The 13879-nt window shown below is 33.9% G+C and overlaps 1 protein-coding gene across 50 annotated transcripts in view; it reads right to left on the minus strand.

Annotated features, from left to right (window-relative positions):
- The window catches only part of PTPRD (protein tyrosine phosphatase receptor type D), a 2065421-nt gene that overhangs the window by 176504 nt on the left and 1875038 nt on the right, over positions 1 to 13879 (minus strand). For all 50 annotated transcript variants that reach the window (XM_088793168.1, XM_074330438.2, XM_074330432.2 and 47 more), the window contains 3 exons: positions 13199 to 13468; positions 10075 to 10656; positions 890 to 1023 (listed from right to left, as the gene is read on the minus strand). In XM_088793168.1, the coding sequence (XP_088649294.1) occupies positions 890 to 1023; positions 10075 to 10656; positions 13199 to 13468 (986 nt within the window). The remainder of the gene's footprint in view (positions 1 to 889; positions 1024 to 10074; positions 10657 to 13198; positions 13469 to 13879) is intronic.

Below are 13879 nucleotides of genomic sequence, written 5' to 3' on the forward strand. Positions count from 1 at the left end.
TCTGAAAATGTTAGATGGATCTTAATACTGAATTTCTATAATCTATTGAAAGTTCATCCAAGAGGCAGTGTACCCTATGAGTTAAGAAAAGAAACTCTGGAGACTAACTGCCTACATTCAAATTCTAGCTTTGCCATTTAACAGTGTGACATTTGGGGTAAATTATTTAACTTTTCTGTGTGTCTCCATTTTGTTAAAAGTGAAACAGAGTAATAATAGAGGCTGACTCATAGCACTGTTGTACTGATTGAGTTAATATATGTGAAACCCTTAGAACACTGCCTGTTAATGTATGTATCTGTTATTTTGATTTTTTGTTTCCTTTTTCAGTGACTATAAATAATTTCCAACTTTCTACAAACTACTGTTTATTTTCATAACATACTCAAACTTTATGTACACTCACATTCATATCAAATAATTTTTGGCATACAAATAAACTTTTGCGATGGGGTAGGCATCTTTCTCTAAAACCAGTTTGGACAAATTCATCTACCGAAAGCCTAGATCTTCTTTAGTCATGTTTACAGTGACTTAAGTACTTTAATGAAGGAGAGAAAAATAGAAGTCTTCAAGTTTTATGGGGTATATTCTTTTATAATCTGATACTTCCATTAGTAACTTGGAAACCTGAATAGACAATAGTTCCAATGGGGATAATAGTTGTTTGGGGTTTTTTGTTTTGTTTTGTTTTGTTTGTCCTCCCCCAAGCAAGTCTCCAAATACCCTTTCAGTTTTAATGGTCAAGTTTCCCTTTTGATGGCTATATCCTTTCTATCAAGGTCCTCTACAGATATCTGACCTTTTAACAGAAGTTGGGCAAGTACACAAAAGTAGAGTTGTGCCTCAGGGTAGTAAATTATTACAAAGGTAAGAAGCACAGACCTACCTCCTCTCCATGTTCCCCGTCTTTGTAGACCAGTTCATAGTTTGCGATGGTGTCTGACCGTGGAGGTGTCCAAGAAAGCAAAATACTTGTTTCAGACTCAGGTTCTGCTTTGAAGTTTAGTGGCTGCCCTGGTACTAAAAACAAGGAGGCAAAAGATTGAGCTTAGCATCACCATAAATATTCATAAGTTCTTTCATTAGTGCATCTGGTTAAATCTTTCAAAACATGTCCACATGTATCAGCTTAATGGAGAGCTAGGTTCCTCACATTGTCCAAGCAAACTTGTGTACATAAAACCCATTTTCCTCCTTCAAGGAACAAGAATATTCTGAACACTGTTCTTGTCCTTGAGTGGTATAGAATATCTATATGAGATACAGAACTAGCAAATATAGAATATATCAGTCTCTGAATTCAATCTTAAGAATAATAAACTTTACTTCATAATATTGTGGTAAGTGATCAATGAGATGATTTATGTAATGCACTTGCAATAAATATTGCCTAAATCATAACAACTGATAAATACATCAAAGCTATTGCTATTTTACAACTGAGAGGGAACTTATTCCCAAGACTGCATTTAACTTTCAAAATTATATCCAATTAGGTTTATAAAATTCTACCTTCACTGCATTAACAAAACCTATAGGCAACTAGAATCACTTAGTATTTTTTCTTATCAACCCACATTTTTAAAAAGAGGTAAAAAACAAGGAGATAATAAGATATCACTTACAAATAATTACTTTTAATCCTTAAAGGACTTAATAATTAGACTTAATATAAACTTAATATTGCCCCTAGTGAAGGGAACTAACATACTACACAAATTAAAAAGTTCACAGAATATACTTATCAGATATATAGTAATTTAACAGAAGTCTCCCATAATTCTCATATGAATCATGTTATCCACGCAATAGAGAATTTGGAAGAGTTATATGTCAGCTATGAGGCCTCTAGAATAACAAATGGGACATCTATCCAGTTGAAAACACCTTTCTCAAATGTTGTGTTAGAATAAGTTTACTAGCCCCAACCTCATAGCTAACACCTACCCCCCACCCCCCCATCAGGTCCTCTACCCATTATACACAAGGCAAATGGACTTTAGGGCATCACTAGCACAGCCATCCTTATGTTGTTCTTGACCAGTGTCTGCTCAGATTGGTTGGTGGCCATGCTTTGCTGGCTGATAAATAGTTTGATCATTACCCCTGATATTGTGGCATGTTTCAAAGTGCCATAGCGGAACATATATCCATATCCCCCAAAGTTCACATGAGGATTCCATGTATATTTAATAAAAACCAAGAACAATGACATGTACTTCACATCAGAGGGGAAAATAACATCTAAAGCATTTTTGGCAAATGAGCATAAACATTCAAAAACATATAAAAATAATGTAATTTGTAGGTGATGTATGACATAAATTTCTTAAGTAATACTTGAATCATCATTTTTGTAAGAAAGAAGGTGTTTGGAAAAACAAAATGTATCACTCTCTTTTCCTTTTGTAACCATCTCTCTGTAGTATGATTTAAAAACTGTCTTTTATTTAAAAAGAGATTAAAGTCTAGAGGTATCTATCAGAATGGTTTCTAGGGTCCATAATTATCATTTTATTCCACTGTCTGCTTTGTTAACCTATGAGTCTGTGTGTGCGCGCGCACACACCTTCATATTTGGAATGATGCTTAAGGCCACCAATAATCAGTGGTTCATATTTCTAATTGCATTCATCATCTTTTCTCCCTTTTTGTATCACAGGCCTTGAGCTACTCATTAATTTGATGCCTCCAGGAATGTACTTTCTGAACAGCGTATTTTTTTACCTGCCCAGTGGGTGACCTAACACAATCATTCAGACTGAGAGGTGGAGACAAAAGAAGATAAAACATCAAGAGCAAGAGGAGAAACAGAGGAAAATAGAAAGTAGTCAAATAGCAAAGCAAATAGCAAATACGTTACTTCTAAAAGCAAAATATCAAAAGCACTGGCAGGAGCAACAATGCAAGCCAAGAACGATCAGATGGGGAAATTATGACTGGATTTCAATATTCAAATTATGAGAGGTTTTCTCAGCCCAGAACTTCACACGCATACACACATACATGTGTATACTCATTTCTTTTTCTCTAGTTTTATTCCCTTTTTTCTTCCCTACAATTTCCACAAGTCTGGGATAGAAGAAAGCCTTGTGATAACTCCTGACTTAAACCAAACCGCAATGTAGCACTGTCAAGAATTAAAAACAGTATTGAAGGGCTTCTCTCAGGATAATAATTGCTTGTTATGTCCTTCCTCCCTACCTAATGCTAATAATAAATTAAGTGACACTGATTGAAAACACCTTGGAAATCTAATTAAGTTTTTCTTACTTAAACTGTTTACTTTCTTGCTTTTAATTTGTCTTGAACAAATTCCCAGTAGGTCTCAATGTTTCATCCTTGTTTAGTGACAAAAACTTCATCTGATGCTCTAATTCTGTTTGGTTCTATTAAGAGCCTTCTCCTTCTAAATAATGAATCAGACAGGCACATCAACGTGTTAGAGGGTGTACTGTCTGTCCATTTTATTCTTGGATAAAGTAGGTAATAGCCAGACCACTTACCGGTAAATCTCTTCAACTAATATTTAAGGGGCCCTCTTCCTCTGTTTCCACACACCTTTTGAAATAATGTGGAGGGTATATTAATGTACTAGATTTTAAACTTGTGGTAGAAACACAAATGCCTCGAGGTGTCAGGAAGATCACTTAGATGAGGGCAGAGGCCATGTGGGGCTGGGGATCGAGTGGAGTGCCTGGTACACCTGAAGAAGTTGGTGAGGTTCCATAGCAGAAGACTGCTGCCTTGTGGAATAAGGGCCCAGTCTTGCCCACACATCTCAGTTTTCAACAGAAGTTTATCATGAATCTTCTAGGTAAACTCTTTTAATTTTTAACAATTGGAAATTAGTTGAATTCATTGAAATTATTTGAAAAACACTGTATGGGGCAAAATGTGTCTACAGGCAGAACCCAGCACACGGACCAGTGTCTTAGGTCTTTATATTCTATCAGAGTCTATGCTCATGAATACCGTGAGGGGCTACTACTCAGACTTTCTTGGGACTTGAGGGTTCACCTACGGCGTTGCTGCCTCAGGGTCATTTGTCATAGTTGAAACAATCCCAATGAAGCTGAAGCTTCAAAGGAAAATAAAAAAGCTGTGAAATGAATGGCTTTACTTTTATATTCCCCTAACATATTAGTCCTAATAATGATAATATGTGTATATGAGAAAACACTTTAGGGGACTTCAAATTGTCATATTTATTTTCTCTGCCTGGAGACACAGCGAATACTTCATCATCTGTCAATTGTATTTTTATACCAAATAATGTGGCTACATAGGTTTTATTAATATTAATATTTGTGTTTTTCTCCCCCCGCCCCACATATCTTTTTTTAATGCTCTCACAGTCTTTACACTTCAAACTTGCCGGCATTTACTTACCTCTTGCTTGTCTGCGTCTATATTATTTCATTTTATTTAGGAGATACTCCCTGTTGACTCATTTCCCTCACCAATTACCTGAACATAAATTTTATGAGAATATCTGGAATTCTGAGAAACTCATGGGCAAATAAAAAGAACCCATCCAGAAACTTAAGTACAGTTATTCTACATTAAAATGGAAAATGTGATAATATTGCCATAAATCAAATTTAGAATTTAGATGTAAAAATAAGAAATGAAAGTAGAAATACATATTTTTCTTTAAAATTAAATGTAAGAAATCCTTATATTCTGTAAAGTGGTGTTACCAATATATTCTTCTTGATTTACTTATTTAATGTCTACAAGGAAACGGAAATATGAGCTATTGTTTCCCTAAAGTAAGGTTATAATCCCACTGATAAATATAAAGTATTTGAGTAAAATACTATTATACTCTATATAAATATCCGAAGGCAATTCAAAGACAGAGAATGGAGAATTAGTAAGACATAAAGGAAAAATCTACAAGTCATCTGAAATGATGATATTAGAAGAGATCAATATTTGAATAAAAATAGGGAAATATTTAGGGAATCTTTAAAGAGAAAAAGGTCAACACATACTAAATGACTAGGCAACAATTTCATCTAGTCATATTACAAATATATATTACCAAAAAGAGTAGAAAACCCATTATTGCTAAACTATCTAGCACTTTGATAAGACACATTAAAAAAAATGTGTGTACCTAGCATATTGATAAATAACAACAATAAAAGCCACAGGCCTAATTATAGTGGTAGTAGAACAAACAAAATTCAAAACAAAGAGTCTGATTTATAAGTGCAACAAATATATCATCGACAAAATAAGTACTTAATACACAAGCAGCTGAACAAATCTTACTTTCAACTGTCATTAAATATCAATAAGAAAATGCTAAATTTTATTACAGTTGTATTTATATCCAGAGCTCCTTCAACTCATTGCTAAAACTATTTAGAGGAAGCAATTAATTGGGTTCATAATGTTGGCTATTGGAAGTTGGTATTTTTTTAGTTTGCTGATATATAGGTCTGTTGACATACACTAATGAAATGACTTATAAAGTTCTAGAAACCTAAAGCACAGTGTCTCTAAATGTCAAAGTTTTATGTTATAACGATCTTGCAATGCCCAGAATTTGTAGTAGAATTACCTTTTTCAGAATGTTTCAAGTTGATACTACTTATTAGTATTTACTTAGTAAATGTATATAATTCTTTCTCTTCCAAAGACCTATATCATTAAGACACACACATATAAATCAGTAGACTTTATCCAAGAATCTATTAAGTGTATAAAAGAATTAAAGGTCAGATCAGTTTTCTAAAGAAAGTTCAGGAAAAAGACATTAGACTTTAACAGACTTAGAATGCCTCCAATTAGCATGAACGTCAAATAAAATGTAGTTTAGTGCATTAGGTTTAAGGTGTAATTCATTACATTTCTTTATCAGAGTTTTATTTGTACTTCTTTTATAAAATATAATTACCCTATGATTTCTTTATAATTACCTACACGAGAAAACTATATAAGAAGACATACTTTTCAAATGTGTTATTTAATAGTGGAGATCTTTCTCTAGAACAATATAAATACTTCCCTTGTCAATTGCCATATATTCCACATATTTTCAAGGTGAACTAGTTGCAAGTGGCTATAATGCCAGAAGTTAAAGTTATGTAAAATTTGGAAGATTAACCCACATTTCTAGAGAATAATCATCTTAATCAAAATCTTTTCCCATCTAAAACAATTTAAAAATTACTTAATAGTTTAAACTATATTAATATTTACATTTAAGGAGAAATGTTGGCTGCAAAATAGATCCTATTTTGATTTTCTTATATTATCAGAAATATACCAATTTTCTATATTCAGAAATATACCAATTTACATAAATCCTCCAGGTACATTATGATTGACAGTAATCTTAGATAAGACCAAAAGTGATAACTTTCCTTTTAAACTCACTTTGTTAATGAATACTGTTTCTTTGGAATCTGATTTTGAAGAAAAATAGGAATATTAGTGCCAAGGAATTAAAGACAATAAAAAGAAATGAATATATTTCCAATAAAGAAGACATAAAAATTTACATCTCTGTGTATATGAAATTAAACTACACTTGAGAAATTCATATATATTATTGATTAATAAATTTTCATAGGCTGAGAAAAGATAAAGTTGCAGTGAAAATAATCATGTCCTTAAATTTTATATAACCTCTCTAAAAGAATATTTCATAATGGTTTATGTTTTTGCATAGCAATGATCCTAAGAATTAGCTAGTCAGCAACAAGAAAAAGGATCAGCTCAGCATTAATTATATCAGAACTAACATCATTGTATTTGGCAGTTGTCCACTAACATCAAATGGCCTTTGTTAATTAAGCCTAAAGAACAGATCAAATGATTGTGCTATTTTGGAAGGTTTTCTTAGCCTATTGATCTTGGCAGGCACAAATCATTATGTCATCATATATCTATCTTCTCAATCAATGAGTACTAGAAGCACAACTATTATGGAAGGTTCTTGGAAATATCTTAATATAAAAAAATAGTCTATCAGAGATTGGGAACAACTATTCTAATGTATCTGTGCCCCATACGTCTAGATTTTTCTAAGTTCAGAGTCCCTGGATCACATTAACTCAATTGCCCCTGTCATAATACTACCTTCACTGAATTATGATTTATGTTACATTATGTCCCCTGGTAATATAGAAAATCAAAATATGGCCTATTTAAACATCAGTTCTGTAACTTTCAATAAACTGTGACCAAAGGCATTATTGTCTATTATTCCGTGTTCTGAGTGTAGACACCTGATTCCCAAGGATTCTTATGTTTTCGTTGAATTTAGTTCCAGGAACTATTTGGTTTCTTAGATAGCTAAATCCTTCTGTCATCAGAAAAGAAAGTTATAAAATATTATAGATGTCTATGTTTAAATTTGTGGTTAGAAAACTTAGAACCAAATTTAGTGATCAAGTATAATAACCTTCTATGAAAAAAAAAAATATTTGTTCTACCTCTTTCAGATAAACTTATTTTTTCATATTTACATGGCTTAACGTACTCTTGTACCGGGATGATGCAATAGCCACCTCAAGTATTTCAGAAGTAGATTCTATATCATTCTTAAATAAAGAAATGAATAAATGACACATTGTGTTTCCTGCCTCTATTCATTTATTGATCACCTAGTGGGTACAATAACCTTCTAGGCACTAAAACTGTCACATTAGCATATTATTAATTTGAAAGACAATGGTGGTGCTTAAGAGTATCTAGGGTCCCAGATTTAAACTCCGCTTTCCCACTTACTAACTTCATGACCCAAAGCAAGTTCCTGAATCTTTTTATCTTCTCTGATCCTCAATTTACTCATTGGCAAATAGGATAATTCTGCATCTACCTAATTTGGGTAGTAAGAGTTTATTACATGTAATGTTTATAGTAGAATACCCAAGATATTTTAGCTGTTTATTATTACTGTTATTATTATTATTATTATTTTACTTGTTGAGTTATAAAATGTTTCTATCCATTTATCTAATCTATAGCCCTGTTATGGGTTTAAGTGTGTCCCACAAAAATTTATGTTGAATTCCTAACCCTCAGAACCTCAGAATGTTACCTTATTTGGAAATAGGGTTGTCGTAGATGTTATTAGTTAAAATGATGTCATTAGGTTGGACCCTAACCCTTATGACTGGTATACTTTAAAAAACTGAAAATTTAAACACAGAGATATACACACAGAGAGAATGACATGTGACAATGAAGGCAGAAATCAGGGTGATGCTTCTACAAGCCAAGGAACAGTTAAGATTGCCAGCAAACCACCAGAAGCTAGGAGAAAGTCTCAGAACCTCCCTCACAGTTCTCAGAGGGAACCAATTCTGCCGACACCTTGATGTTGCAGTTCTAGCCACTAGAACTGAGAGATAATAAATTCCTGTTGTTTAAGTTACACAGTATATGGTATTTTGTTATAACAGACATAGAAAACAAATAGAATCCCTAATCTTTATGAGGTGGTTATAATTTTAGAGGAGAAAACTAAAATTCAGAGAGATGGAGTAGCTTGTCCAAGATTACAGAGCTAAAAATGGTAGCTAGGGGTTCAAAACCCTGGTTATGTTGCTTTCAAACGAGGGATTTTTAAAACATCATGGCTAAAAAATCAGACAAACTAAAAGTGGGTTATAGGTATATATTTTTCTCATATACTTTCTTACATCTTTTAATGGTTGTGGAGCTGCTAAAACAGTATAATAAGAAAAAAATCTCGTAAGAGTTGACTACTTTTAATCAAGGAAAAGAACAAGATTCACAGATTTCTATGTTTTCCAATGAGAAGCTTATGAAAAAAATAATCTACATTTTTGTTTGTATATTAGTATAGCAGATAAATATTGGACAACTGCAAAAGCTAACCAGGGAAAATGGATGGTTTTAGTGCAATTGTGGTAAAATACATTTTTATAGTTCTTTCAGACCACTAGGAAAAATAATAAATCCATGAACAAAACAGTTAGAACCAAATAACAGTATGAAAATAAAATAAAGCCAGTCAGGCTGTAAATATGTTCTGAGATTTCTAGCAGTCAGGGCAAACAGGTAAACATACTCAATCACGTGATTCATAAAGCCCATGACATGAAAATAAGTCAGTGATTAAACAGGTTTACTAGTTATGACACCTAAGAAAATTCATTAATTCATGCCCAAGATTACCAAAGAATTACACACCTATAGATTATAGATACTCTCTCTTATGTGGATTATCAGAACAAACCAATGGCATGCTGCAAAAACACGCATAGATTAATGGAAGTTTAAGAGGCATCAACACAATGAGTCAAATAAATAGCTCTCAGAAGTTCAAGAATGGACTATGTTATACTCCCAACGAAGACAAAATTGATCACTTTGAATCAAAGACCATAGAGGTTTGATATCCTCTTATTAAAATAAAACCACTGGCAGGGCCAAGTTTTTCTTCATAAAATACTTTGGTGTCTGCTCTAATACCCAATAAAAATGGGTGAGTCAGACCCCAAAGTTTGATCTTAGATCTTGATAACTGTCTTCCTTCACCCCTGAGGTCATACAAAGGCAAAAATAAATAAATAAATAAATAAAAAAGCCATAGAGAAATATTTATTTTTAAGCAAGTAGCTTCCTGGAAAATATGAGCTATTTAAAGATCCAGGGCCCCTTGACAAATGGTTTTATTTTTAACTTTATGCTGAACCATAAAATCTTTCACAAATTAAATAATTTTTGAGACTATTCTATCAGAGTTACTAGCATAAAAAAGCATAGTTCTTTTATTTTCAAATAAAATAAAAGGGGACACATGGAGGACGTACTCATGCATCTCATGCAGAAAAGTGTGTTCAAGTCATTTGGGTACAAATTAAAAAGAAAGGCTGCTAAAGGTATCCCTCTACTTAACAACTATTAGCCTTTCAGGTATCCATGCTTGTTTCCTTCCCAGATGCCTTATCTTAACCCCTCACTTAAAAACTCGAAGTCTCAAAAATTAAAATGTATATTACCTTTCTATGTTTTGCCCTTCCCACTTGTTAACACCGACTCCTCCCTCCTGCCCTACTCCCCATCCAGAACCAGACTTACCTCCTGTTTGAGTGATGACTTGTATGTCACTTGAAAGAGGACCATCTCCAATTGAGGTAAAAGCCAGGACTTTGACAGAATATGTTTTCTGGGGCACTAAGTTGCCAATAGTAGTGATTTGGCTGTCAGCTACATTATGTTTCATCCAGTTGTTGACGTGCTGAGTGGGATCCATTGTATAATAAACTCTGTACCCTTGGATCTGTCCATTTGGCTCCTCAGGTTCCTTCCACTGTACCAAAATGGTGGTTGAACTCAACATCCGTGCCTGGACATCCCGTGGGGCACTGGATGGTGCTTGCTCTGAGGTCTGTGTTAGCACGGGCTCACTGGGAGGCCCCCTCCCAATGTTATTGACAGCTACAACCCTGAATTCATAATCCGAGTAGGGACTTAGTCCAGCGACACTGTAGCGTGTGGTCGCCACCCCATCAATTTCTTTGTAAGGTTCCTCAGAATTTTTAGGTTTATGCTGAATGATGTAGTAAGAGACAGGCTCAGGGTTCCCTGAGTCCCACGTCAGGGTGATGCTTGTAGCTGTGCTCTCAGTCACTACAGGAGTTCCCGGAGGTTTGGGTAAGGCTTAAGGGGAGAAAAAAAAGACAGTCACTACCCATCATTTCTAAGATGTTCCATAAACTCTGCTACTGGAATGACGGAATTATGTATCTACTAAAGATTTAATTTCATGAAATTGTAGCAAAGAATAGTTTTCTAAGTAGTCAGAAAAGTACAGTAAGACATGCATAGGAGACAAATCCTGCGTTGTTAGACAGGCATTATAGCGTTGTATCCTGGGGCTTGCATCCCAAATGCAGCACTTATTAGCTATATGATGCTGGATGTGCTGCTTAACCTCTCTTTGCTTTAGTTTTCTCATGTGAAAAATGGGGGAAAACTCTATTATTGGAATTGTACAGTTGGGTAACTCTATTTCATGAGTTTACTGTGAAGATTAATGAGCTAATCCAGTAATGCTCTTAGAATGTATCTGGTACCCTCAAAAAACATTAGTTGCAATTATTATTCCTATAAGCTTGGCCAATTAGCCCCTCGCTTCAACAAATAAATGATATTACTAAATACCAATAAACATTGACAAGAACAAAATTTGGAATATATTGGAATGGTATTATGTGCTATGGAATAATAGCCATATTGTTGCCCAGTTGTACAACACAGGTAACACTGTTATAATCTAATTATAAATAATCTGACCAAAATTTTCAAAGAAAGAATAGTAATTTCAAATTAATTAATTTCCAGTTCATGTTTTTTACTTAAGATTCAAAAAAAAGAAAAATGGCGAAGCAACTAAATTAACCCATATTTAAAAACCACTTTTTAAAGTATTTTATTGTCAAAATATGTATTCTATATTCAGCTTCAGTAACATCTGAGATAATAGCTACATGACAAATATTTGCAATTAAATCCATCTTTTAGAGATCCATTTTTTCCCTTTTAGCAGAAGAACACAACTCTACATGCTAACTATTAAGAATATACCTGACTCTTTGGAGAAAAGTCTGAAGGCAACACTCATAAATCAGCCCTTTAGTACTTTTCCCCTTGTTAGTATAAAGGCAAAAAGTAGAGAATGGCAGCTTTTCAAGAGGAGCAAACTTGTACTTGATGACTGCTGGATCCCCAATAACCTAGAACACTGCCTGGCACTAAGGAGGTTTTTTCGTAAGTATTGTTCAATGACTAACTGAATTAATGAGTCAGTACCCATTCTCCTCACTCTCTTCAAGTTGCTCTTTTTGTTCTGATTCACTTTTTACTTTCAAGATTCACCCTTACATTGTATTTATTTATTTTTTGAGGTGGAGAGGATAGGGAAACAGCAAAAGGCAGGGAAGTAAAGATAAGAATTTGAACAAGACATTAGTATAATGTGACTCCTGCCTTTGAATGTCTGAAGGTCTTCAGTAAGCCTTCAACTATTTAAAGCTGAAATGGTTATTATGAAAAAGATGATTCACTATTTGCATATCATTCCAAGAACTATAGAATGATAATATTTGACCAAAAGATTTTATTTAAAAAAATAATAAAAAGACATTTATTTAGATACTCTGGCCTGACATTTTTCAAGGAAGTACATGATCCAAATTTTTGCTAGTTGTCTTTCTGAATTTTTACGGCAAGTGAAAATATAGCTAATTTAGGGTGTGCAATGTATGGATAAGTATGCTTAATACAGTTAAGAATATGCAATATAATGTTACTATTTTAAAAGACTAAATGCTCACAATGGTGAGTACCTTTGCTCTGATGTCACATTATTGGTTTTGTGTAGCACATATTTGTGCTCAGTTAGAGATATGCTATCAACTATAACATGTGTGTTGCATTTCTTAGGATCAATCTTCCTAAAAAGGGGAGATAATTTGTGTTCATTTTACAATACTTCCGGAAATTTGCAGAAACCTCAAGTTAGCCTCAGTCTGACCCATTTTGCAAGTGTTCTAGAACTCTATAAACACTAGGTAAAAATAACTGGTATCCTCACACACTCACTTTTTTCTTTCTTTGGTTATATTTCAGTTATTTTCAAAAACAGAATATTTCTTGAGCGCTTCATTACTATAAGGTGAAAGATAAAGCTAGAACAGAATAGAAATGCGCTTGCATTTTGATTTTTGATGGTAGGGGCCATTAAAAGTTTTAAAGCATCTATGGTGTGATCATGTTAATTGCAACTTTCTTTTTTTCCCTTTGTCTTCAAGGTTTTTGACATTTATTAACACTCATTTGATTTTGTATCATGTGACTCTTAGCAAGGTACTGTATTAATATGAATCTTATATGTATCCGTCCTTCCATAATGGTTGATTGGGTCAAGTGTTCCTCATTCTGGCTGGTTAGTGTCTGAGTCCAGCCTGTTAAATATTTTGATGATTACTGCTGCTTAGGCTGCCAGTACTTTTAAGAGAGAAACTGGCTACAATAAGCATGTGTATCTTATATGATACCATAGATACAATTAGACTGTGACATCTGAAACACTGACCAATGAATTGATTCATTTTCAAATTCCAAGGATAGACCTTGTTGTGGCATTAGTTAGGTGACTTGAGTGTAGCCAGACCCTCAAAGCATGAACCACTGAGCATACCTTTGACAGTGATCTGTGCTATTGCTTCAATGACACCCAGCGTTGACATAGCAACACAGGTGTAATTTGCTGACTGTCTTACATCATTCAGTTCTAGGACATTTCTTCCTATTGGCATATCATCTTCAGGTGTCAGATCTTCTGCCCCCAACATCCACTTCACATAAGGCATTGGTGACCCCACAGCCACACAGGTGATATTAACACTTCCACCTGGCATGATTTCATGATTAGTGGGTGGGATAGAGAATCTTGGTGGGACACGGCGAACTAGAACAAAACACAAAGGAAGATGATAAAATATACAAGGCAAGAAAAAAATGGCTTGTTAAACACATGACATGCACTGTACAGACACAATTAAACAATTGGAACATATTGTGGATTGTCCAAAAACAAAAGAAATAAAATCGGTGGATAATACAGACCATACAAGTATGGTATGTGTTTACACACAAAAAAATAATTATTTAGTTTAGTCATTGATATCTTAGACACATTCATACAAAAATTGATTCAGACCTACAAGGGCCCCACAAAGAAACTATCTACAAACTAACAATACACAAACATCATGCATAAGATAAACAAAAAAAACATATACATGCATGCATATAACAATGATTCTATGCATGTATGTATATGCAGAAAAGGGGGCTGGAAGGTCACCAGCAGGTTTAA

The sequence above is a fragment of the Rhinolophus sinicus genome, chromosome 16 (genome assembly GCF_057876585.1).
Source record: "Rhinolophus sinicus isolate RSI-liver-muscle chromosome 16, RSI-T2T, whole genome shotgun sequence".
In the NCBI taxonomy this organism is placed as follows: domain Eukaryota; kingdom Metazoa; phylum Chordata; class Mammalia; order Chiroptera; family Rhinolophidae; genus Rhinolophus; species Rhinolophus sinicus.